Consider the following 26,503-nt stretch of genomic DNA (forward strand, 5'->3'; position numbering starts at 1 on the left):
GCAGGCTCGGGGAGGCCATGTGATGCTGGGCGAGAGAGCCGCCGCCACCCGCCGGAGCCTCCTTCTTTCCTCCCTCTGATTTCGGGCTGTCATGGCGACCCCCAACAACCTGACCCCCACTAACTGCAGCTGGTGGCCCATCTCGGCGCTGGAGAGCGATGCGGCCAAGCCGGTGGAGGCCCCCGACGCGCCCGAGACGGCCAGCCACGCCCATTGGCCCAAGGAGAGCCTGGTTCTGTACCACTGGACCCAGTCCTTCAGCTCGCAGAAGGTAGAGCTCGGAGGGAGCAGGGGAACCCGATGTGCCCAGTGGCTACGAGGCTTGGGGGAGGGGATCCGGGAGGGTTTAAGGGGTCTGAAGACCTCGTGAGAGACTGGAGGGTAGAATCTGGGGTTTTGGAGCTGGAGGACGGGGACGCTGGGCTGCTCTCCTGGGAGGTGAATGGCCCTGTCTTGGGCCCCAGGAGCACTGTCCCTAATTCTAGGAACACCCATTCTACCTCTTTCCCTCCCAGAAATACCCGGTCTGTTGGAGGGCTGAGAAGAGACAAAGGCAAGGGGAAGGGAATGGGCACTGCTGGGAAGGCGGCCTGTGGGAGGGGGCGGGGAGGAGCACACCCTGGGGTCCAGCCTCCAGCCCTGCTAGTCCCATCGCGGGCCCTCCCTCCTTGCTGCTGTCCCAGATCCCACAGGCCTTCAGGTCACAGTGCCTCTGCTCCTCTATGCAGCTGGGGGCCTTCCTCTAACTGGGGCTTGAAGTATCTGTCCCCAGCCCTCCCCCCACCTCCCCTAATCTTGAGCTGAGAGGGAAGGAGTTAACCCATCTCCTCAAACCAGCTGAGCTTGGCCCATAAGGTTTGTGTTTTTTGCTCTTAAAGGCATAGACGGCCCCACAGTCCCTTTTCAGACCCGGGGGAACTGGAAGGCAGCTGGGAATCCAGCCTGGTGTTGAGTTATTGGGGTTCCCGCTTCCTGGGAGGTGAGGTTCGGGCACTGTGCCTGTAAGACCAGGGTGCCTCTAGGGGCGCAGTCTCCCACCCTGGTTGGCTGTGGGGCATGGATTCAGCACCATGGCCAAGTCCCAGCAGCAAGTCCTGCTGGGGCCTTAGCATCACCCCTTGCCTGACCCTTTGACCTCTCTTCTCCCTGGAAGATCCTTTTGTTCCATTCACTCACTTTCCAGATGGAGAAACAGATTTCGTTGAGATAGGGCCTTGGAGCCAGGCTCTTTGGTTTGATTCTTGGTCCAGGCTCAGTTTCATCCTCTGGAAAATGGGATTATAATAATAATAGCTATTTCTTCTAATTGCAACCCCTTCTCAAGGGTTACTGAAGAGGCAGTATAGCTTAGTGCTCTAGACTGGCACTACTCAAACTTGCGCATACATTACTGGTTAAAGCACCGAATGCTGGGTCCCATCCCAGAGATTTTGATTCAGTGGGTATGAAGGTATTTGATTCAGTAGTCCGGAGTGAGATGCTGCATTCTAACAGGCTACCAGATGATGCTGATGAAGCTTGTCCACTAGTTCCCCTTTGAGTGGTTGCTGGTATACAGTACAAACTCTGAGGCTGGACAGTCCCCAGTGGGAGAGTCATCTTCCCCAATAATTCACTGTGGAGTTTTGGGCAGGTCACTTTGCCTCCCCAAAGCCTCAGTTTTAAAATCTGTAAAATGGAGCTAATGGCAGTACCTTCCTCAGAGGGCTATTGTGATGGTGAAATGAGATGATGCACAATAAGTGCTGAGAGCAGTGCCTGGCGTGGTGTCAAGGCTCTGTTAATAGCGGGTGTTATGATATCACTAAAGTGCTTGGTAAAGAGCAGTTGGAGTTAACCAAGGTCATGCTGGGACTCGTCCATGAATTCTATACATGTGTGGTGAACACTTACCACATGCCAGGCTCTATGCACATTTTTGGGTTTTGGGGGATGAATCAGACTGACCTCCAGATGCCAGGATCTCCTCCTGCCCAGAACCTAGGAGCTAGGCCCCAGTGGCCATGATTGGATAGGGGCAGAGGGGTGATACCTCCCACCACCATCTCCTGTGGAAGCCTCCTGAATCTTTTTTTATTCAGTCTGAGCTCAGGGCTAAGGTGGCCCGTCAGTTAGGAATGGGACCACCCTCTGCAATCCCATTTGTGACCAAGCCTCTGACCAAGGCAGCCTAACATTCTCCTGCCAGGGCCTTCTCCTTGCCCAGGGGCCCATGGTAGTTTCTAGAGGCAGTGTAGCCTAGTGGAAAGCACATGGGCTCTACAGTCAGATGGTTCTGGGTTCCAGTCTTATCTTGAGTGCTTACTGGCTGCGTGACCTTGGACAAGTCATTTCACCTCTCTGTGTCTTAACATCCTCATTGGAAAAGGGGACTTTTACATCCTACCCTGCAGGATGCCTAGGGAATTGAGAGGACATGGACATGTGTTAAGTGTCTGACACAAAGTAGGAGGATAGCAGGCAAGTTTTCTTCCATCCTGTCAGTCCTAAAGGGCCTTGCCTACATGCAGAACAGTTCCTGGGGGCCCCTCCCAGACATGGAGGAAGGGAAGTAAATGATCTCTACCTGCCACCTTGGCCTTGCTGTTGAAGTTCTTAGGCACTGGCCCTGCAGACTTGTCCATGCTGCACTTGACCATTTACCACCCCTACACCTACCCCCAGGAGATCCACAGGCAGAAACTACAGATCTCACCACTCCTCACTCAGAAGCCTGCAGTGACTCCCAAGCCCCTTTGGGAAAAAGTCAGAGTCCTCATCATGGCCTCAGGTCCTACTGCAGGATCCTAACCTTGCTTGGGTCATGGGCCCATTATCAATTGGGGGAAGCCTATGGACTTTCTCAGAAAAATAAAAAAAAAACACAGGATTATTAGATTAGAAAGGAAACCAATCATATTGAAGTATAGCTGTTGACATATTTTCAAAACAAATTTGTTATATAATAATATATGTTTCTATATTAACCCATCATATCACAGTCTAGTGGCAGGACTGATAACTACTGGAATGTTGGAGTTGTGACTGATGTAACTGCAACAGCAGTGAAGTGATGAAAAGATCTGATTCCTAGTGGTGACAATATTACAGGTGCTGCTAACACTACCATGCTTTGTCGCCTACTCTCCTAATTGAAGAAAATGCTAAGTGTCAGTTTGAGATTACTGAAAATAAACATGTAATTTTCCCGTCCTAGCTCAAGGACTCCCTGAATTTGTTCACAGACCCCTGAGTCTGGGAATCTCAATTAAAAGCCCCTGTGGTGACCCTTTCTGACCTCCTCTCCTCTCATCTCACCCATCCATCCTGCTTCAGCCACACTGGCCTCCTCACCATTTTTCAAACATGTCAATCATGCTCCCACTTCAGGGCCTTTGCGCTGGCTCCCCATCACCTCTCTTTTAACAATAACAAAACATTTATTTGCGAATTTCTTGAGGGTCCTGGAACTCCCTTCCTCAGAACTCTGTGTGGACCACTCCCTTACTTCATTCTTTGCTCAAAGGTCACCTTCTCAGAGAGACCCACTTCAATGAGTCACCCTATTTAAAATTGCCACCTGTCTCCCCAATGCCCCAGCACCCCGAATTTCCCTTATCTGACTCTATGTTTTTTCTTTTTTCTAATGAACTCACTATCTTTTGACATACCATTATCAATTTTAACTGCTTATCATCTGTCTGCCCCCACTAGAATGTCAGCTCCCTGAGGGCAGGGATCTTTGCTTTTGTTCACTGCTGAGTCTCCAGTACTTACAACAAGACCTGGCACAGAGTAGACACTCAATAAACAAGTGTTGAAAAGTGGTGCATTTATAAAAGCCATAAGATGTTACATAAAAAGATATTTGATTCTGTAAGTCTAAAATTGCTCCAAGAAATAAAGCTTATTGATTTTTTAAAAAATTTTTTAAATATTTGAGATAAATAAACTAAGGCTCAGAGACTCTAAGTGTCTTTTACAAAGTCATACAGCAACTAAACAACTGGGCAGAGACACCAACCCAGCCCATTATAGTTTTCTCACAAACAAGGGCCTAAGTGAGAGGGGACAGTGCCTAACCATGACAATGAAGCACTAGTGGGTGAATTTCTAGCATCCACAGGGGAGATAGTTTGCCCAGAGATAGCTGATGTCTGGTCACACTCAGTGATGAACACCTAAGTGTAGTCCAGCCTCCAGGAGGCAGAGATGGCAGATGGCCTTGGTGGCTGCCTGCCTTTCCCCTGGGCCTGACTTCCTCCCACACCCCCTCCCCTGCAGGACTGCACATGGCTGTGTCCTGCAGCTCAACTAAAGGAGAAAGTCTCCTTGGCTGCTTGCCGGCATGACCCCAAAGCAGCTCCAAGCAGGACTGTTATGCCTCTAAAGATAGTCCCCTCCCTAGGCTGCAGCCCTACCAGGCACCCTCACTGGAGTCCAAGGGCAAGGCCTGGGGAGTAGACCCTGGGAGCAGGTGCCCTGCCAGGGTGGAAGGCCAAACGTCTGGACCTGCCAAGGGAGGAGGCCTGATTTAATTTCTGTTTCCATCCATTCAGAGATCCCAGTTTGACCCAGAGGCTGGATAGCGGGGAGGAGCCTGGCAGGAGGATGCCAGGATGAGCAGGAAGGGAATGGGGTGGCTTGGGTCCAGCAGAACTCCAGCCTCAGCTGCTCTGGGGCTCCTCCATCGCCCAGGTACCACCCTTCAGTTACCTCTAAAACACACATACACACACTCTTGCTCCTGCCCACTCACAACTACACAAACACACATGGGCACACACACACTCACGCTCATATCCACACTCATGCACACATGCTCACACAATACTTGAATGTTCACACTAATTTGTACAATCATCCATACACACCCACACTTGTGCACACACAGGCACAGACGCACAGATATTTGCTCACTCATGCAGTTGTCACACACACCTAGACCCAACAGATGCCACCCGCAGGTGTTCACTCTCTGCCACAGTCCCTCCCCCTGCCAAGGAGGGCAGAGCTGGCCATGTCTCCTGCAGGATCTGAATGCAGCGTCAGCTTGCCGCAGGGCAACGGGGCATGCTGTGAACATGGAATCCAGCCCCTCATTTTACAAATAATTAAAAGGAAGCTCAGGAAGGGGCAGCAAGAGTGCTAAAGTCACACAACATTGCCATGGCAGAGCCAGGCTGAGGACCTGAGTCCCTGCCTCTTAGTCCTGCCTGCAGGACCTGCTTTTGGCTATTAGAGCAAATGAATCTGTGGATGAGGGCTGAGGGTTCAGGGGCCGATTATATCTTCTTCCCCATAGTCCACGAAACAGAAGGGGCTATTCATGTTAGCTGTGGGGGAAGTACTTTAGGACATCAACCAGGTGTGCAGGGCAGTCTCTGTGTGTGTGCGTGTGTGTTTGTGTGTGTGTGTGTATAATAATAGTGATGTTGGAACCCATGCATTAACCTGGGACTTTATCCATGTATTCCATCTCAACCTCTTGACAACCTTGAAGGAGTAAATTACAGTCCTCATTTCACAGAAACTAGGAATCAGAGAGGTCAAGGGATTTGCCCAAAGTCACACAGCAAATAAACAGCAGAGCCAGGCTTCAAGTCCAGGTCTATTTGCCTCTAAAACTTTGTCTAATGCAAGTGGCTAAGACACAATCTCCCTACTGTATGCCAGGCACTGTTCCACAGGGACTAATGTATCTAAGCCTCACAACAGCCCTCTGAAGGAACTGCTGATATGATTCCCATTGAACAGGTGAGGAAACTGAGGCACACAGATATAAATTTACTTGTAAAGCCAAGTCATCTAACAATTAAGTGCTAGAGCTGAGATTTGAACTGACAGACACCCAGCCCAACGTTTGACTATAACATCACATTGCCTCTTCTGGGAGCTTAACTCTTGGCATCTGGGAGGGAGGATGGGGATGCCCAGTCTCAGGAGTTAGCACTTCAATGTGTAGGGGGGACACTGATGCTCAGTGAGAACAGGCCTTTGCCTCTCTCAGGATGCCCCCTCTTTCTCTCGGGCTGGAGCTGGAAGTAGGGAGGCACATAAAGGAGTGGAGCTTGCCATCCTTTTGGTGGGAACATTGGACCCCAGAAGAATCCAGCCTTCTTTCTAAGCCTCAGTTCACAGACAGGGGACATTTGCACTAGGTTATCACTAACCATCTTCCAGCTTGGAAATGTTGGGCTGGGTCTGGCGCAGGCCCAGCCTCAAGGCTCTCCATTAGCATCTAACAACTCAAATGTTTGTCTGGGACCCCCTAGACAATAGAGAAAGACTCAGGAAGGGGCAGGCCCAGGACTCCCTGGAAGGAGCCCTCAGGGCAGAGAACATTGGTCTAGGAGTCAGGAACCACTGCTTCTAGTTTTAGGTCGACTGCTAAGTTGGTTGTGTGACTTTGGGTAAGTTAGTTGCCCTTTCTGGGCTTTAGAGTTCTCATCAAGAAAAATGGGGAGATAGTCCCTGCTCTGCTCTCCTCTGGAAGGCTATTGTGAGCATCCAACAACCAGGTGGGAAGGTGTTTGGGGCCAATAAAAGGCTTGGCTGATGTTGGCAAATTATTTTTCACCTAACTTTGTTTCTCAAAGAATTTAAGAAATTTTGCTATTGAGTATAATGATGATAAGAACTTCTGCAAATTTCCTGGCCAGATCCACACCTGGAGGCCAGGCTGAGAGTCCAATCATGATAATGACAATGATTATTAATACTTCAATTCTGCAAGTAGAAAACCCCTGAAGCTCAGAAAGTGTAAGGAATCTGCCCATACTCACACAAACACAGCAGAGCCAGAAACCCTATCCCAGGTATGCCCAGCTATGAAACCCAGCCCTGTAACTACCAGGCAGCATGTCCCTTGTCCCCAGAGCAGAGCTATGTTCCTTCTATCACCAGGCACAAGGGTTCTGGGAGATATCCCCCCACCTGCACCGCAGGGGGCCCAGGAATGGGCTGGAAGCAACAGTGTCCCCTTCTGTGTGTGACCTCTGACCTCCCTCCCTGCATGCCCCCACCCCACCTAGGCAGAGTGTCCCCCTATGTCCGCCCGCCTTCCCCGCTCTGACCCTGGCGCCTGCAGGTGCGGCTGGTGATTGCCGAGAAGGGCCTGGCATGTGAGGAGCGCGACGTGAGCCTGCCGCAGAGCGAGCACAAAGAGCCCTGGTTCATGCGGCTCAACCTGGGCGAGGAGGTGCCTGTCATCATCCACCGTGACAACATCATCAGCGATTACGACCAGATCATCGACTACGTGGAGCGCACCTTCACGGGAGGTAGGGGGCAGCACGGGCTCAGACAGGGCCCCCGAACCCTGGGAAGTCTGCGGAAACCCGCTGGAGCCAGTCTCCCCAGAAAGGAACCATGGGGCTACAGGCAGGACTCAGCTTCCCCCCCGCCCCAGAAACCGCAGAGCCACGGGCATGGCCACAGATCCCCAGGGACCCCAGCACTTCAGGGAAAGGGCATGGCCCAGACCACCCCTCACTGGAGCACTGGGGCCCTTCCCCAAGAGTTCCGGAGTCACAGGCATGGCCACAGACCATCAGGAGCCAGTCAGGCATAAGCAGGACCCAGACCCCCTTCTAAATCCCCACAGACAGGGCCCAGATCTCCCAGGGTTGCCAGGACTCGGGCATGGCCCAGCCCCCTGAAACCTTGTAAGCATAGTCAGTGCCACAGCCTCTCTGGAAACCCCACAGACATGGGCCCAGGTACCCTAAAGCTTTGCAGACATCAGCAGGGCCAGACACCCCAGAACCCCACAGAACCCCGAGTCCTTCCCCTGCCTCCCCGCACCCTCCGCCTGCCCTTGCTCAAGTTCAGGAGCTCACTGCCCATGGCAGAGGCTGCAAATGCAGCTGAGAGGGAATCAGGGCCCAGACATACACTGTTTAAGAATATGAATTGCCAACATTTAGAAATCAAGGAGTTCAGTTTCAAACATCCAGGTTCCCAGTGTCTCCCCAAGTGCGGCAACACTAGACCTAGACCCCCACCTGGCAAGAAGCCTGGCAGCTGAGGAGCTGCCTCTCAGGGGACAGCTTGGCAGGCTCTACTGAGGACAGATAGATGGCCAGAACCATTAGGATCCCCGGTCAACCTGATGGGGACTTTATCTCAAGGGTCAAGGAAAGGGGGTGGGCCCCAAACCTCTGGACATTTAGGGTTCCAAGATGCTGGTGTTGGGGGATGGGGTACCAGAGGCTGGCCTCTCTGAATCAGGGGGGCGGGTGGTGGAGGCTGGGTCCTCCGCCCCCCATCCGACCCTGGCTGTACTCCACAGAGCATGTGGTGGCGCTGATGCCCGAGGCAGGCAGCCCGCAGCACGCGCGGGTGCTGCAGTACCGTGAGCTCCTGGATGCGCTGCCCATGGATGCCTACACGCACGGCTGCATCCTGCACCCCGAGCTCACCACTGACTCCATGATCCCCAAGTACGCCACGGCCGAGATCCGCAGTGAGTGCCAGAGTCGGGGTGAGGGCTGCAGGAGCCCCAGGGTAATCCTGTCCTTGCCCACCTCCTCCCGTTAAAGGCGTCCTCACTCCTGCTTCTCTCCCTCCCACTCTCATGTCTCTTACTGGCTTTCTTCCCTTTATTGTTCCTTTTCCTCCTTTTTGCCTCTTCCCTGTGGATATCTCTCTGCCTCTGCCCACCTTTCCATTCCTGTGCCTGTCTCTGTTCAGCTCTCTGTCTCTCACTTTGGGTCAGTCTCAATCTCTTTCTCTCTTTCTCTCTCTCTCACCTTGTCTCTCTCTCGTTCCCCTCTCCTGCCCCCTCCTCTTATCCTGCCATCCCATACAGAGCCTATAGGGCTATCTGCGCCTCCCTCCCCAGAGGCTTGTCTTGTCCATGGGAGCTGGGACATCTCTCCATGGGCATCCCAGCCCCAGACACCTGGGTTGGGGCCCAAGGATTGCAGAGCTGGGGTTGGCAGCCCAGGGCACAGAGTGACATCAGGGCTGGTGTCACCAAGGACGGCTGCCCAGATATTGCAAGGCCCCCAGTAGGGTGTCTGATTTCAGATTCAAGCATCACATATATGGTCCTAACCGCCAGTCTGGATGTGTCCGCAGCCAAGCTTACCCTTTCATTTTTCAGCACCCAGTAGATGAGGGCTGGATTAAATCAGATCATCCATCACCAGCTTTTTACAGACTTTGGTCCAGGCTCTATGCAGACACCACCATGGAGTCTTATACACAGATGAAGCATGATGGTTCCAAGTAGATAATAGGTGCTCGGTAAATGGTCACTTCCTCCCTCTCAAAGGAATGAGGCTGATGTCCTAAAGTGGGGCAGGCTGTGGAACTCAGTTCTGTCCCTTTAGAGTACCCTTGAACAAGATTCAGGATTTATCTATATTGTCCTGACCCCATTCAGTCAATAACACTTATGAGGTCTCTATGACCTGGGCAGGGGGCTGGGAACAGATGGGGACAGTCACAGCTTCTACCCTCACAGTGTCACAGTTTCAAGCAGAAAGACAAACGGCCAGGTGATTACAGAGCAGGACTAAGTAAATTTGAACAGCCTCTTAGGAGGAAAGTCTGGCACTCTGTATCAAATATAAAAAGGCCCACACCTTGGAGATTGTCCTGCCATTACAGGTGGATGTGTGCACCAAGAAGTGTGTACAAGGATATGCATTGCAGCATCAGTGCTAGTAGCAAGAGGCTGGGATAACCCAGCTGTCCATGATTGGGGAACTGGGGAAATACATTCTAGTACTTACAAAAAGTGGAATACTGTGCAGCTGTTAAAAAATAATAGGCATGTGGAATGCTAAGATGTATTAGTAAGTAGAAAAATGCATCTAGTGTGCTATCATTAATGGATACCCAGGTGCTTGCAAACACCAGGACTATTTCTGGAGGGATGCATGAGAAGATGGGAGGAGCAGATCTTAGGGACCACAGATTGAGAGGAGAGAGATTTACTTTTCACTATACGCTTTTTAATATTGTTTGAATTTTTAGATAAGTATGTATGTATAACCTGTTCAAAACTAATTGATTTAAATTTTTCTAACCTAGTACCAATTGGTGTTATGGTAAGGGGAATGTAGAGGCCGTGGGGCCAGAGAAGATGCCCATCCCAGACTCTGGGGTCATGGAAGACTTCTGGGATGCAGCAACATCCAAGGATGATCAGGGAGAAGGGCTTGGAGGGGAGAGAGTGCAGTTGACAGGGGTGGGTCCCATCACCCAGGCAAGAGATTAATGGGGGGGGGGGGTCTGAACTAAAGGAGAGTCAGAGGATTGAAAGGGAGAAGTTAAATATGAGAAAGATTAAACAGGAAAATCAACAGGAGCTGGGATTGATGTGGTTTGGGGAGGAGAAAGAAGACAGATGTGAGTACAACCATACGGCATCTGGCTTGGCTTAGTGTGGGGCAAGGGTGCTGCAGTTTGGGGAGAATGCAGACAAGAAGCAGGTGGAGCAGAGAAGATGATGAGGTTGGTTGAGCCTGGATGAGTTTGAGGGTCCTAAGGGATGTCCAAGTGGAGTTGGGGCCCAGGAGAGAGGGCAGGGCAGGACTGGGCACCACCACACACTTGACCCACCATGTCTCAGACCTACTGGCTAAGAATCCCAGAGAAACTCTGCCCCAATCATGGAACACACCCCAGGATCTTATCCCACTTAATACTTCTACCTCTTCTTATAAAACCCACTGCTTACAGTTAGACTGTCAAAGTTAGATTTTAGGACACTTCCTCTCTCCCATTAAGAATAATTCTCAGCCTGCTGCCTTGAGTTCCATCACTGACCGACATTCTATCACCCTGGTCTTCTGGCATCTTTAAAAGGCCAGTTTTCCCAGAAAAGATGGTCAATGTGTCCCTAAACCTTCAAGGAAGTTGCTTCACCAGAAGTAGAAGTTTCAAAATACCAAGGTCTCTTAGAGTTTTTTGGTTTTTTGCATTAAACAAGTTTTTACTTGTGGGTTATAGTGAGTGAGTGCTAGGCCGAAAACCAGACAGATCCAGGATTAAAATCTGCTTGTCATTTACTAGTGCAGAACACCATTTAGCCTCTCTGAACCTATTTCTTCACTACAGGAAGGGGAGACATTCATTGAAGTATGAGGTAGCCTGGGTTTAGGGTGATATTCATTTCTGGCAAATTCCTACTCATCCCCTAGAGTCCCCTCCTCAGTGAGGTTTCTTGACACCTTGAGCCCCAGGCAGGTGGCCCAGTGTTCACTCTTCATTAGAGACTGGTTGTGCAGTGTCATCTGTATCTCTTATCAGTCTGTCTCTCCAACTAGCCTGAGCCTAGGGCAGGATGGTATCTCACCCATCCCCATGTCCCAGCCTGTAGTGACATAGTGTCTACTAGTTATGCCTGTTGATATTGTTACCTCCCCGATTAGTGTTTGAATGGGACCTATTCCAAGTCAGGTGGGGGGAGGGAAAGGAAGAGCACCAGGTATCAGAAGAACAGGACCTTTCCTATTCTCTCTGCAGGACATTTAGCCAATGCCACCACGGACTTCATGAAATTGGACCATGAAGAGGAGCCCCAGCTCTCTGAGCCCTACCTTTCTAAGCAGAAGAAGCTCATGGTGAGTGCCTCCTAGCCTGCTCAGTCCCCTTTCCCACCATCTTTTCCATGGAAAAGAACAACTGGGAGAAGCTGGTTTTAAGCAGAAATGGAAAAACCATGGCTTGCTTTCCCAATCCTGTCTCCTCTGTTTTTACTGGCTCTTTGACCTTGAGCAAGTCACTGTCCTCCTGGAGTCTCACTTTCCTCATGTCTTAGTTTGGGTCCCTAAGAGTAGAGCATTAGACAGAGGTTCTTGGGTAAGTGTGGTATTAAGGGAATGCTCTGAGGAGAACCCAGTAAGGATGGGATAGGAATGAGGAAGGGGCCAAGTTCACCTGATTCCACAGGGGGCTCTGGAGCACAAATGGCACCACAAAGTCTGTCTCTTGATATAAAGAGACAAACTTCTACATCCCTGTATCAGCCAGTTATCGGCTACATCCCAAATATTTTCAGGAAGCTCCTCATTGGCTGAGAGCAATTCTCTGAAGAAGGGGCAGCTATGAGCCATTATCAACCAGCCCTCACAGCAGCTGGTGTATGAGTGGACCAGCCCCATGAAAGGGATCTGGCCAGGACAGCCAAGCTCACAGGACAGCTGTGAGCACCAGATGAGGGTGCTTTGTAACAGTGGGGTATCCTATGCACTTGAGGGGATATTTGGAGCCTGGGTTTGTAGAAGGGGGTTTGGGCCAAGATCCTTCCATCCCTGGTCATCCCTGCTCTACTGAGGCCAACTCAGCTCCTCTAGCTCCTGCTTGTCCTGCCCCCAGGCCAAGATCCTGGAGCATGATGATGTGAGCTACCTGAAGAAGATCCTTGGGGAGCTGGCCATGGTGCTGGACCAGATCGAGGCTGAGCTGGAGAAGAGGAAGCTCGAGAACGAGGGTGGGTGCCAGCTCTGGGGCAGGTGGGTGCTGGAGCCAATCCGGCCCACCCTCTCCACGACAGCCCCAGCATCTTTTTCCCCAGTGATCTTGGAGAACCATTTGGGTGGTTAAGATCATGGGCCATGGAGTCAGGAAGACCTAGGTTTAAGTCCCAGCTTGGCCACTTGATAGTTGAATGACCATGGGTCAGGTACTTCACATCCCTGGACCTCAGGTTCCCATTTATAAAATGGGGATAATAATAAGACCTACTTCAGAGAGATGTTGAGCACTGCACAAAATAATATATGGAGAGTGCTTAGCACATAGTAGGTGTTTAATAAAGGTTGATGAAGATGATGATGGTAGTGGTGGTGGTGACTAATACCCACCACACCATCTCACCTTTCCCTGCTCAAGGATATATTATGGCTCCTTCATGCTTCAGCCAGACATCCAGGCTCACCCAGACTCTCTGACCTTCCCTCTTCCTGTTCTCAAGTGGCTCTCTTCTCTGGACCCCAAGCATGCCTGCTTCATTCCTGTTTCCACACCTTGCCTCCTGCAGCTCTTCCAGCATGGAGTGCCCTCTCCACACCACCATGCTCTTTTTTACATTTACACACCATCTTTGCCAACGCCATTCTTTAAATTTCATTCAGGACCTTCCCATCTTGCTCTGTTTTAGGTGGCCTGTTAGTCTGGTCTCCCCAACAATACAAACCTGTGTAACCCATGCAACATACACTGCTATACTCACAGCTACACACACACACACACACACACACACACACACACACACACACACAGGTCTGTGTACATGCGAAGGTTGTGGAGCACGGTGTTGTAAAAGATGGGTTTAGCGTCAAACAGACCTGAGTTAGGGTTCTAGCTTTGTTGCCTATACTGTGTGACTTGGACAAGTTCCTTTCCCTTTTGGAGCCTCAGTTTCCTCATCTGTGAAACAGGATGATAATAGTACAATTGAAAATCTTAACGCCATCTTGTTGAACTCTTAAAAATTAAAAGCACTCAGCACAGTACCTGGAACATAGTAGTTTATTTCATATGACAGCTAAAGTCACGCACATTCTCCAGATAAGAAAACTGAGGCTCAGAGTTGAAATGACTTGCTCAAGGTCACACAGCTCTTAAATGGCATAGTTAGGGCAAGAACAGGCTCCCCCTTGATGGTTCCAGCATTTCACAGCTGAGGCCTCAAGCACAAGGCACACACAGGCACCTAAGGTCCTAAACAAGAGACATTGTCATGCATGCTGAAGCCAGCTCTCCTAAATCCTTTCTAGAAAAAAGCATAGTATGGCTAAATAAGTAAAAGCAATACATACCCCAAGAAGGAACTTTCTCATTTCATCAGAGAGGGTGTTGGGGAGGGGCCATTACAGAAGAGTGTTCAGGGGCCAGTGGAAGTAGCTGGACCACATTTCACCCATCATCCAACAGGCTAAGCCAGGCTCTTCATATGATGGTGATCACAGGGTTACTGAGAGCAGCAAGAGAGCAAAGGCCCAATGTGCAAACACATTTAAGCCTTTGCTTGTGTTGCATTTACTAAAGTCCCACTGGCTAAAGCAAGTGACATGACAGACCCAGGATTAAAAGAGTGGATGGTTGGACTCTACCTCTTGATGGCAGGGGCAGCAAAGCCCTTGCAAGGGGGCATGCGTGCAGGAATGGGAGGAATTTGTGGCCATTCTTGCAATCTACCCAGGGGTGAGGTGTTCTGATTTTACTTTTAAAAATACTGTGGTTGCTGTGGAAATGGATTTCAAAGCAGACGGAAGCCCAGGTGAGATTATGGTGGCTTGGACTGAGATGGTGGCAGTGGAGATTGGGAGGCATGAAAGACTTGAGACGTATTTTGGAAATAAAATGAACAGGCATGAGGGTGTTGAGGGGAGGGCGGTGGTGGGTGGGGAAAAGAATCAAAGGTCACTCCTGGGGTTTTGGTCTGAGCTACTAAGTGGTACCATTTCCTAATCTGGGCAAGGGGGAACTGAGAGTTCAATTTGGGACCGAATGAGTTTGAGATGCCTTTGAAACGCCCCAGAGGGGATGTCACATAAGCCATTCAATATTCTCACCTGACTTTCAAAGGAGAGGCCAGAATTTGGAGATGGAGATTTGAGAGTCTTCAGCATATACGTGGTGTTTAAAGCCATAGAATTGGATGATTCACCTAGGAAGAGAGTAGACAGAGACAGAAAGAGGAATGAAGACCCTGCTGTATTAGTTATTTATTACTGCTTAGCAAACTGCTTCCAAACTCAGTGGTTTGAACAAAAAACATTTGTTATATCACACATTTTCTGTGAGTCAGGAATTCTGGAACAGCTTAGCTGGGTGGTTCTAATTTGGGGCTGCGTGATGCGGGCTGCAGTCAAGCTGTTGGCTGGGGCTGCAATACTCTGAGCTGAACGATCCAAGATGGCTCATTCACATGCGTCTTAACTAGAGGTTCCCCACTGGCTGTTGGCAGGAGACCCTGACTCTTCACTACATGGGCATCTTAGCAGAGTTGCTTGAGTTTGTTCACAACATGACAGCTGGCTTTCCCTCCTGAGCAAGTGACCCCAGAGAGACAGAAACAGCAGAAACCACATTATCTTTTATGTCCTATCCTTGGAAGTTGAATTCTGTCTCTTCTGCCACATTCTGTTCATTTGAAGCAAGTCATTAAATACAGCCCGTATTCAAGAGGAGGAAAATTGGGTTCCACCCAAGAGATATGTATCAAGTAATCTGTGGGCATACTTTTTCTTTTTCTTTTTTTAATTGAAGTATAGTTGATTTACAACATCATATTAGTTTCAGGTGTACAGCATAGTAATTTAGTATTTTTACAGATTATACTCCATCAAAAGTCATTACAATATAATGGCCGTAATTCCCTGTGCTACACAGTGTATCCTTGTTGCTTATCTATTTTATATATGGTAGCTTGTATCTCTTAATCCTGTACCCCTAATTTGCCCTTCCCACCTCCCTTCTGCCCTTTGGTAACTGTTAGTTTGTTTTCTAAATCTGTGAGTCTGTTTCTGTTTTGCATATATATTCATTTGTATCATTTTTTAGATTCCACAAAGAAAGACAAATACTGTATCATATTTTAGAATTACCACCCCTTCCCCGTGGCTCCCTGACATTGAGAGGGGTTAGAAACAGAAGAGCTGGCAAAGCTGACTGAGTTAGAGTGGCCATTGGGGTGTGAGGACTCTTGTGTCATAACCCAGAAAGGATTGTTTTAAGGACAGAAGACAGTGTCAGGTGCTGCAGAGAGGCTGAGTAAACCAAGAATGGGAAAGCATCCCCTGGATTTCATCCCATGGCTGTTGGTGACCTTGTCTCAAGCAGTTTCACTGGCACATGGGGGCAAAATGCTGAAGAGTGAATGGGAGGAAAGGAGAGAAGACAGACGACCCTTTCGAGAAGCATAGCTGTAGAGAGGAAGAGAGAAATGGGGTGGTGCCTGAAGAAAGATGCGGGACAAAGGGAGGAATTTTATCTTGCGATAGGAGAGGCAAGAGTGTGTTTTCAGGCTGGTAGAAATGACCCAGTGCAAAGGAGAAACCAGTGATGCAGGACCATGACGCCGAGTCCATGAGCCGACAGGAGGGGTGTACTTCAGGCAGAGCTCCCCAGGGGAACACAGAGTGCCCTCAAATGGGGTAAATCAAGAGGGCTTCATGAAGGGACCCTTTACAGACGTGTGGGCAGGACCCAGGGGAACCACATGGAGAAGTGCGGTACCCAGGCTGGGGAGGATTCAGAACCAGGATAGAGAGGCTGTGCTGAGGGCCACAAGATAGGAGCTGTGACTTTCAGTCTAGGGTCACAGTCAACCCTTGATGACCCGCAGAGAGAAAACTGAGGGAAGTTAAGACCCTGACCTCACTCTCACCCCCCACCCCGTCCTATCTTCTGCCTCTGCTCCCCATTGGCCAAACCTCCCTGGAGCCCCAGTGGTATATCTGTCGCATCGGCCTCCTGGGGCCAGAGCAGCGTGGGGAAGGGGGGAGGGTGGATCTAGAAAGGGTACGGGAGGAGATGCAGCGCTGGATGGACGCGGGGAGCTGCAGAGGACCTGGCTTTGTGCATGGGCGCATCACGCTGCCCTGGTTTCAGTGGGTGGCAAGCGCACGGGCTTGGAGTGTGGGTTTCACGGTGTGGGGTGAGGGCTTTCATGTCCGAAGGCTCCTATTTTCTGAATGAAGGGTGAGGGGATGTCATCAGCTAAGCGAGAACGACCAGGTATGAGGAGAGAAGATGAAAGATGTGCTGTTGTCTCCGCAAGGGGAGAGGAAGCAAACCTTCTCCAGAACTATTCCAGGACCCGGGCAGTGCTGCCGGCCCTCCTGGGCCTGGTGGTCAGGAATTTAAAGCGTAACCGGTCAGGGTAAGTGTCTCCAGCAGGCTCAGCTGGCAGATTCGGAGAAGGGACAAGATGGGGTTCATCCAGGGCTGTGGCTTGGTGAAGGAACACACAACTGCAGGAAGGAGGGAACGGAAGGGGTCAGGCCCTCCGGCCACATGCCAGATAGCTACCCGTGACCACGGACATACATAGTCATGTCTATCAGTGTTTGCCTACAGACATAAACACAGGAATGGACAATCTTAAATAGCGACACACACCCACACGCTTGTGAACTATCTACCTGTCTGCAGGCAAACACCAAACGATGTGGACACACGCTTCACTTATGCCTGTGGTAGTCCCCTCACTGCATGGACACAAATGCCCATGCGTGTGGCTATCCACATGCAAATACACAACCAGCTGCAGGGATTTGAGCAGGCATTCACATGGGTAAACAAACACGCCATGCAGGATGCAGACACACAGATCTACACAGACTCAAAGAATGCACCCACCTATTGAAAGGGGCCTGTGTGTCTGTGGAGATACATGCATGTGTGAATATTTGCATGTGGAAAGAAGCAGCTTAATGTAGTGGTTACAAGCACAGACTCTGGAACCAGATGGCCTGGGTTCAAATCCAACTCTCCTCTGCCCTCTGCTAGCTGTGTGGCTTTGACCAAGTTACTTAACCTCTCTGTGCTTTGATTGCCTTATCTGTAAAATGGGGCTAATAATGGCATCTATCTGATAGGATTGTTGTACAGATTAAGGAAATTATACCACACTCTCCTGGCTCGTCTCCTACCTCACAGGCTGTGCCTTCCCTTCACAGTCTGACCCCCATAACTACCCACCCCCCAACATTAGTACACCGTATTTTATCAATTCTAAGATGCACCTTTGCTAAGTCACATCCCAACATCTCTGAAACTGGAAGGCTTCCCACAATTAGTAGTTTAATCGGCATCACTTGTTTTCTTTAGGGTGGCTGTCTTACACTGGACGGCAACTCAGATTTGATGAAAGATGGTTCCCCGTACTCCCTCTCATTACCAAGGATGAACTGTTCTCGAAGGAGCTAAACACAGTCCCTTCCTCTGTGTACCAGGTGCCATCCGTGCTCACCCATCCACTCAAGGATCCCCATCAGTCACTCTCCACTCTCTCCTGTAGTATCACTTCCCATCTTGGCTCGATCATTCCCATCAACGTGCTGGTTTTTTCTTCCCAACTTACAAAAACTCTCTTGACCCATCTCACATTATGGGTGTGTCCTTCTCACTACAGCAAAACTCCTTGAAAGGGTGACCTTTGCACGCTGTCTCCAGTTCCTCTCCTCCCTTTCCCTCTTGGACTCCCTCCAACCAGACTTCCATCGTCAGCATCTACCCCAACTGTTCCTGTCAAGGTCACCGGTTGCCAAATCACAACTCTCAGCCTCCTCTTCTGTGACTTCTCTGCAGTATCTGAACTCAGCTGAGCTCTCTCCTTGGACCACTTTCTTATCTTGGCTTCTGGGACGTCTCACTTTCCTGGGGCATCTCCCACCTCACAGGCTGCTCCTTCTCATGCACCTTTGCTGGTTGTTTCTTGGTGCCCAGTATCTAAATCTTGAAGCCCCAAAGCTCAGCCCTTGGTCCTGTTCTCAGCTCTGTCTCCACTCATGCCCTCGATGAAGCCATCCCACTGTTGATGATGCACACCTCTACCTCTCACTGCAGACACCACCTCCCCTCAGATGTCACACAGGCATTTTGAAGGTTCCACATTCAAGAACAAACTTCTGATTAGAGCTTTCATTACACTTTAACTCCTGCTCCCGTGAGACCATGAGCCCCTTGAGGGAAGGCATTGTGTCTTGTCAAGTCTTCATGCCCAGCGCATCCTACCAGATAAACATTTGTTGGATAAATGAGTAAATGAATGAACATGAAGACACAGAATGACAGCAGGGGGTGGGCAGGATGCTCAGACTTTGAGGGTAGAGGCATTAGGCTCATGGAACTTCTGAGCTGAAAGGAACACTTCTCCAAAGGTGCAGAAGCAAGCTTCCCCAAAAAGCAGACCTCACAGGAAGTGGAGAGGGAGGGGGGCATTCCAGGCGTGGGGTACAGCAGGGGCAAAGAGCCACAGGCTGAAATGAGCGTGCCTTGCTTGATAGAAACGTTGTTGGCCTATCAAGGTAAGTCAAGATCAGAGAAGTACGTTTGAACAAAACTAACTACTGAAAGGGCTTAAAAGTCAGGCAAAGGAATCTGACATTAACGTGTAGTCAGTGGGGAAAATTTAGGGTTTTTGAGCCTAGAGGTGATGTAGGAGACCAAAGGGGCTCCAAAATCTCAAGTCTAAACGTCTGGGGGAAACATGTTGCACAAAACAAAGTCTTCCCTAGGCACGCAGGCTAATTTTAGATGACACATGACCATGGCGATAAATAATACAAAACCACATAATGAGAATTATTCTTTTCAGTTCTTTTGATTAAAGAAAGAGTAGTAGTATGATGTTAGTATATAAAGGGGTTATGTGTTAATATCTGCTCCTTTCTTCAAATAAACAAGTCTTGGGCTCAGAGATTTTTGGCGGGCAAGCGTCTCCAGCTGGAACTTAATAGTGTTTGTTTTGGTTTTCTTATACGCACTTTTATCGTTGCACATAGTCTATGGCAAATGACATTGTTTATAATACAGTTTCCTTTTTCATCCATCATTGATTAAGTAAAGATTTAGTGAGCCAGACACTGTTCTAGGTGCAGGAAATGCAGCTGTGGTCAAGACAGACCCAAATTCCTGCCCTCGTGAAGCTTCTATTCTAGTAGAGGGTGACAGGCAATAAACAAAATGAGCATCTACAATACATGGTGGAATGAGGGAGCTAAGTTGTATGGAGGAAAACAAAGCAGGGGAGGAGGAGAGTGACTGCTGGGGCTGGGGTTTCAATTTTAACTGAGTGGTCAGTGAAGCTGCCTGAGAAGTTGGCATTTGAGCAAAGATCTGAAGGAGGTGGAGGACTAGCAAGCTCTGCGGCTCTGTAGGTGAAGAGTGTTCCAAGCAGAGGGAACAGCAGGTGCAAAGGCCCTGGGGTGGGAACGTGCCTGGAATGAGGAACTGCAAGGAGGCTGGTGTGGTTGAAGAAGAGTGAGTTAAGGGGGAGGGGAGAGTAGAATCCTTGATCTGAAAGGTACCTGGGGACCAGATCACGTAGGACCTCCAGGCCATTGGATGGATGGCAGCTTTTACTCTAATCACCACAGGGGGTCATTAGAGGGCTTTGATCAGAGAGGAGGACAGGATCTGACTTAAGTTTTAACAGGATCCCTCTGGCTGCTGTGCTGAGAATAGACTTTAGGGAGTCAAGGGCAGAAGATAACATTTGTTAAGACCAGGATGGTAACAGTGGAGGTAATATCAAACTTGGGATATGTTTTGAAAATAAAGTTGATGGGAACTGCTGACAAATTGTATGTGGGGTATGAAAGAAAGAGAAGATTTCGACATGGCATGAGGCTTGTGGCTGAGTGGCTGGAAGGATCGAGGCGCTGTTACTGACATGGGGATGAGTGTGGTAGGTTTGGGGGTGACAGTCAAGAATTCAGTTTTAGGTATGTGAAGTTTCAAATGCAGAGTGGACACCCAAGTGGAGCTGAAAGACGGGCAGTGGGATATATGAGTCCAGAGTTTAAATACATGTATTTGCACTTTATCAGTCAGTTGATTTTAAGAAAAAAATAACAGAGGTAGTACATACATATGGTAAAAATCATTGAAGTTGTACAGGAGTGGGCGACCTTGCGGAGCCGCTACGGCAGGCAGGCAGGAGCCAGAGGCGTTGATAAGAGAGGACGGAGTGTATGGGGGAGGTGGGGAGAACGCTGACCCCTCCCACCCCCATCTCCTCTCTCTTCCACTCTAGGGCAGAAATGTGAGCTGTGGCTCTGTGGCTGTGCCTTCACCCTCGCTGATGTCCTCCTGGGAGCCACCCTGCACCGCCTCAAATTCCTAGGACTGTCCAAGAAATACTGGGAAGATGGCAGCCGGCCCAACCTGCAGTCCTTCTTTGAGAGGGTCCAGAAACGCTTTGCCTTCCGAAAAGTTCTCGGCGATATCCACACCACTCTGCTGTCGGCTGTCATCCCCAATGCGTTCCGGCTGGTCAAGCGGAAACCCCCGTCTTTCTTTGGGGCATCCTTCCTCATGGGCTCCCTGGGTGGGATGGGCTACTTTGCCTACTGGTACCTCAAGAAAAAATACATCTAAAGCCAGGCCCCGGGCTTGGTGTCTGACTGTTGGTGTCTCTGTGCTGTGTGATTCCCAAGAAGCTCTCGGTAACGCACCGTCTCATGAACACTTGGACAGCCCCTCCTGCCCCTTGTTTGGAGTAATTCTATTGTCAGTGTGAAAACATTCCATAGTTTAGGAGTAGACGTTGCCAGTGCCGTGAGTTGAGGCCACGGCTCTACTAAAGGAGAGAAAGTAAGTGAGAGTGGGGGAGAGAGAGAGAGAGAGAAACAAAAAACACGAATGCCTTTTTTTTTTTTTTTTCAATTCAAGGTCTCAAGATGAAACTATGGGGACTGGTTAGGATCTGAGGTGAGTCCCAGGCCATTCCATTCACCAGGTCCCAGATTCTGGGAGGTGCTGGGGGCTTGAAGGGCCTGACCCCTCGCCTCCCCTTCCCTCTTGCCCAGGGAATTCTTCCACAGGACAAAGCCAACATCAAGACTCAGCTCTTCTAAGTGGTACCTCCCGGTGAGGCTGGAGACCCAGAGACCCCATGGGGGGCCCCTGAAGATCAGAAGGGGCTTCATTCTTCTCCTGGACTTGAACTGAGACAGCACTGGCTCGAGCCAAAGCAGTGACATCCAATCACAGGCCATGTCTGGGACCAACACCATGAGCACACCCTCCCATTCCCCTCTTAGTTTTGGCCAGTATGTTTGGTCTGGCACTTTGCTGGAAGTCCCTGAAGGCAGTGTCCATCCTCCTCTTCCCAACTGGAGTTGAGTTTTCCTACCATGTGAGGTGGCCTTTCAGTAAAAGCCATGTTGATCTTTTCTTAGAAGATCAGCCGTGGCCTGAGTGCGGGGGTGGGTCTGGAGGTGGATGGCCCACAGGTCCCGCCTCCAGCCTCTGCCAAAGCCATATCCTTTAATGCCTGCCTTCCCCATCACTCTCGGGGCTCCCCGTCCATGCCCCACCATGCCACGCGGGGAGGGTCTCTGCATCCACGCTGCCGGCCCTGGTGGTGGTTCACTTCCCTGTGCCTTTTGCATGTTGGGAGAGGGTCTGGGTGTCACTGCTGCTCATGCTTAGAAACCAATGAAAGCCCCTAATAAAGCATCCAGGAGGAGGAGTGGCTTTTCATTTCTAAACCCTTCTTGTCCGTCTAGCTCTGATTTCCAAAGGTTGGGGCCAGAGGGGTAGAGACACGATGTTCAGGCTCAGTGCTGTACAAGAGTACAGCTCTCCTGACTCTCATGGTCCAAACTCACTGATGTTAGACCATTTCACTTCTGGAGAGAAGGAAGAGATGATGGATGGCTTTCTAGGGGAGCCCAAGGCTTGAGTTGGGGAGGCCAGGTTCTATCTGATAGGAAAGGAAAGAGAGGATGGAAAAGCACATATCCAGTATTTTAAGGCCCTAGACATGGTGGAGGGTTACATAGCTTCTGCTCACATTCCAGGGGTAAGGATGCAAGGACAGGGCTTCACCCAGCTGTAAAGGAGGCTGGCGAACGTAGTCTCTGGTTGGACAGCCTATTGCTAAGGAAGAAGAGAACAGATCTTGGTGGACAGCTAGCAGCCTCTGACACACGGAATCACTGTGAATGAGAAGACGCACAGGCAGACTGCTGGAGAGACCCGTAAACTCAAAGACTCCATGAACCCCCACATGCCTGTTCAACATGTGGGAAACTGAGGCCCTGGATGGGCTGATGTCTGGGTTTGGTCAGGATCACTCAGTGAGTGTCTCTCAGAATGTCATGGAAAGAACCTTGGGTAAGGGCAAAAGTCACCGTGCAAACATTTACTGAGAATCCACCATCTGCTGAGCCTTCTTTTTTGGGGTGGTGGGGGGAGGATTAGGTTTGTTTGTTTGTTTGTTTGTTTTTAATGGAGGTACTGGGGATTGAACCCAGGACCTTATGTATGCTAAGCATTCACTCTACCACTGAGCTATACCCTCCTCCCCCTGCTGAGCCTCTAAGAGGTACCATGAAGGGATGCAGAGAAGGAGAGGATGTGGGGCTATCTAAGTTCAGTCTTGTCAGGAAGATAGACACCACCACCACCAGGACTGTGGCAATGGGTGCCCCCAGTGTTCACACTGTGAGAAAGGTCTCCCCAGCATACACAGGAAGATGCCTGTTGGGGAGGACAGTAAGGGCTGCTGAAGGTCATATCTTCTTCAGCTCATCAGATGCTCACAGCCAAAGCCACAGAATGAATTGCCCAGGTCATTTCAACATATCTCCAAAGACCTAATGGTCCTTCCCTAGGAATGAATCCATACTGCCTAAAGCCCTCAGTTTTATCATCTCCAAAATAGAGCTGATAATAGTAAAAGCTGCCATCCTTTGAGTACTATGAACTAGGAAATTTACATAAATTATTCCTAACTCTGCAAAATTGCTTTTTATGTTTTCCTGATGAAGAAACAGAGGCTCAGAGAGTTAAGTCCCCAGGTAAAAGTGGTAGATTGGATTATTGGATTCCCTAACAGGATTGGACACCCACGGCCCTTGCCTTGTGACTTTGTAGCACCTCCTACTGTGGGTGGAGTTTAATCCTTGCCCCATCAATGCTGGGCTTGCCCATGTGACCTGTTTGGGCCAGTGGAATGTTAGTGGACTAACGTGATGTGAGCAGAGGCTTTAAACATGCCATGTGCTTTGGCTTGGGCTTGGGTGCCTCAGTGTTCATCACAAGAATGGGCCCCAGGTAGTTGCTGCCCTTTTCATCTGGACTTTAGCATGAAAGTAGAACAGACCTGAGCTCAGTTCATGGCCTGGAACCAAGCCCAGGTGGCCCATTGCCTGGAGCAGAGCTCACCTGCTGAGGCTGGCCCAGCATTTGCTGTCATAAACCATCAGGTGTGGTTTGTCACAAAGCACTACTATAGCAATAGCTGACTAATACAGTGGCAGAGCCGGTCTGAAGCCAAAGCCTCTACCTGTTTTCTCTATGGCCTAGGGCAACTGGAAACTACAGGTGAGGTAATACAGTGAAAATGTCAGGCACCAGATTTAAAAGTTCAGAACAAATGCTAGTTGTTACAAATTTTAGTTCACGCTGCGTTTTATAAATGACATTAACGACACCAAGCCATTTCAGGGATATAGGGGGCACGCAGGAGTAACAGTGTCCCAGCTTCTGAGACATTCACCAGGCAAAGTAAATCTCTCCAATAATAAGCAGCCCTCATAGATGCCTGACATTTTACAAGCATGTAACATATTTTCCTATCCATGATTTCATGAAGCCAAGCAAAGACCAGTGAGGTAGAAAGAATTATCCCCATTTCATAGATAAGTAATAAGCCCAGAGAGGCTAAGTAACTTGGCTAAGATCACACAGCTGAGGGTTTGATAGGCTGAATTTGAATGCAGTCCAGTCTAAGGCTTCTAATAACTCCACATAAGTCAGTTTACGCCCCAACCCGCTCAGTGTCCTCATCACTCCCCGGCAGTGTGGGGGCACCTGGCAGACACAACTTGCTCAAGAAATACAGATGGAAGGCAAGAAGGCATGAAAGGAGTAGAGCTAGAAAAGGGTGACAGCAGTTTGCTCGGGCAGAGCCTGCATAACTTTGCTCCAGAAACTAAGATGCTAATCAGAGGTGGCTCCCAGGCTTCCCCACCTATGCACCTGCTAGGCACTCAGACACCTCAGACACATACCCCGGGGAGCCACCCCTTGGCAGAGACAACGGGAAAGTGGCAGGGATTTGTGACATGGCCAGTCTCCAAAATAAGCAACTTGGAAACCAGGGTCAGGCAGCCCCTAAGTTACCTGTGAGTGGACAGCACCTCAAAAAGCAGGACCTACTTTGCCTTGGCCAAAAGGACCCCACAGATACATGGGTGTCCTTTCCCTTCAGCTCTCCTGGGAAACACCTCTCTCGCTCTCCCCCACTCCCTAGTTAATCCTGAATGTTACTCTAGAATGAACTCTATTCATTCTAGACATTACTGGGACATGGCCTCCTACATTCACCGACTGTACATTCTAATTACCTTTGAGTGAATCAGAATTTAAACACTGACATGTATGGAGTTTCTTTTTCCTGATTTTAAAGTAGTTATAGTACTGATGTCACGTTAGGGACTTACTGTGCACTTGAAAGACATTTATATACTGCCTTCCACAGACTGGTCCTGTTCCACGCAAGCCCTTTACAAGTATCAGTTTATTTAATCCTCACAATGACTGAATGAGATCGGTACTTATCCCCCATTTTACAGATGAGGAAACTGAAGTTGAGAGGTTAAGGAACTTGTTCAAGGTCACACAGCCAGTACGTCTAGCAGAGGAAGAATTAGAACCCAGGCAGTCTGACTCAGGTCTACGTTAACCTCCTCACTCCTTTGCTTTTCTGAGTGCTTTATGTAAATCATCTCTACTTGAGCTGGGACAAGGTCAGGGTGGGTTGGGGGGGACACTGCTTTTGATGTTCAGCACCTGTTTGGATTTGCTCATGTCATTGTCTGTGCCTAGCTAGGTTGTAAACCCCCCCAAGAGAAGAACCGTGTCTCTGACTTAACACTGTGCCTAGCACAGGGCCGGCTTCACTCAGTGCCCCTCAGCTATCTGGGCAGTGGATGCTGAATGAGGTAAGGCATTCATATCCCTATCTTACCCCTCAGAAACAGGCTCAGAGACCCTGACTTGCCCGAGGGCACACAAGTTCAAGTGTAAGTTCTAGTCTGACTGTAAGTTCTAGTCAGCACGAATGCAAAGTCTTTCTGCCTCCAGATTCCATGCTAAACATAACTCCATGTATTCTTTGCAGTGACTGCATTATATTCCTCATGTAGAGTTACCATAATTTATTTAACTGATGGGCAACAGTTAGATAAATCTTGACAACTTTTTACTATTACAAATAGCTGCCATAAAATCTTTGTGCTTATCTTTACCCATGTCTACAACACTTCCATCGTCTAAACCCCTAGACTGAGAGTGTTGGGTCTGCACATTTTAAGTTTGGGTACAAGGTTATCATCTGAACATGTGGGACCAAATTACCAACTCCCCTCCCCACGAGGTATGGGAGTACCTGTTTTCTGCAGTGTGTGTGTTCAACTGTAAAACTCCCCAGAGACCGTATCAGGGACTCTGGGACAATTTCTGAAGGGGACTATACTGCAGAGGGTTTCTCTTAACAGAACCTACCTTCTCCTTGGTAGATACTGAACACGGTTTGATTTTGGACGCTTTTTAAGAAAGGCTTCTACAATTCATCCCTCCAGCAATTAGGTTCAGCTCCCCACGTCCAGGAAGTCTACATGAAGCCGTGCAATCAGGTCTGAACTGTGTTATGCTGTCAACACAGAGAAAAGCAGGCTGTGAGTAAGTGTGCCCGGAGGTCAGCTCCCCCATCACTCACCAGGAAGCCAGCTGCCACCTCAGCTGAGTGGGAGTTTCTTTTCATGTTGTTTCCTTAAATAAAAGTCATCACCAGCTCGGGAAGAACTTTTCATCAAGCGGA

General features: G+C 49.5%; 1 protein-coding gene across 1 annotated transcript; it reads left to right on the forward strand.

Annotated features, from left to right (window-relative positions):
- Positions 1–21,075, forward strand: GDAP1L1 (ganglioside induced differentiation associated protein 1 like 1). The gene is made up of 6 exons (XM_006193496.3): positions 1–271; positions 7,070–7,262; positions 8,273–8,446; positions 11,461–11,558; positions 12,313–12,427; positions 20,705–21,075. The coding sequence occupies exons 1-6, from the start codon at positions 92–94 to the stop codon at positions 21,046–21,048; spliced, it is 1,104 nt and encodes a 367-aa protein (XP_006193558.1). The 5' UTR covers positions 1–91; the 3' UTR covers positions 21,049–21,075.
- The last annotated feature ends 5,428 nt before the right edge of the window (positions 21,076–26,503 follow it).

Source organism: Camelus ferus, chromosome 19 (genome assembly GCF_009834535.1).
Source record: "Camelus ferus isolate YT-003-E chromosome 19, BCGSAC_Cfer_1.0, whole genome shotgun sequence".
NCBI classification, from domain to species: Eukaryota; Metazoa; Chordata; class Mammalia; order Artiodactyla; family Camelidae; genus Camelus; species Camelus ferus.

Coding starts and splice junctions, on each gene's coding strand:
- GDAP1L1 (XM_006193496.3), top strand. CDS start 92: ATGGCGACCCCCAACAACCTGACCCCCACTAACTGCAGCTGGTGGCCC. Junction 8,447..11,460: donor CGCCACGGCCGAGATCCGCA/GTGAGTGCCAGA, acceptor TTCTCTCTGCAG/GACATTTAGCCAATGCCACC. Junction 11,559..12,312: donor CTAAGCAGAAGAAGCTCATG/GTGAGTGCCTCC, acceptor TCCTGCCCCCAG/GCCAAGATCCTGGAGCATGA.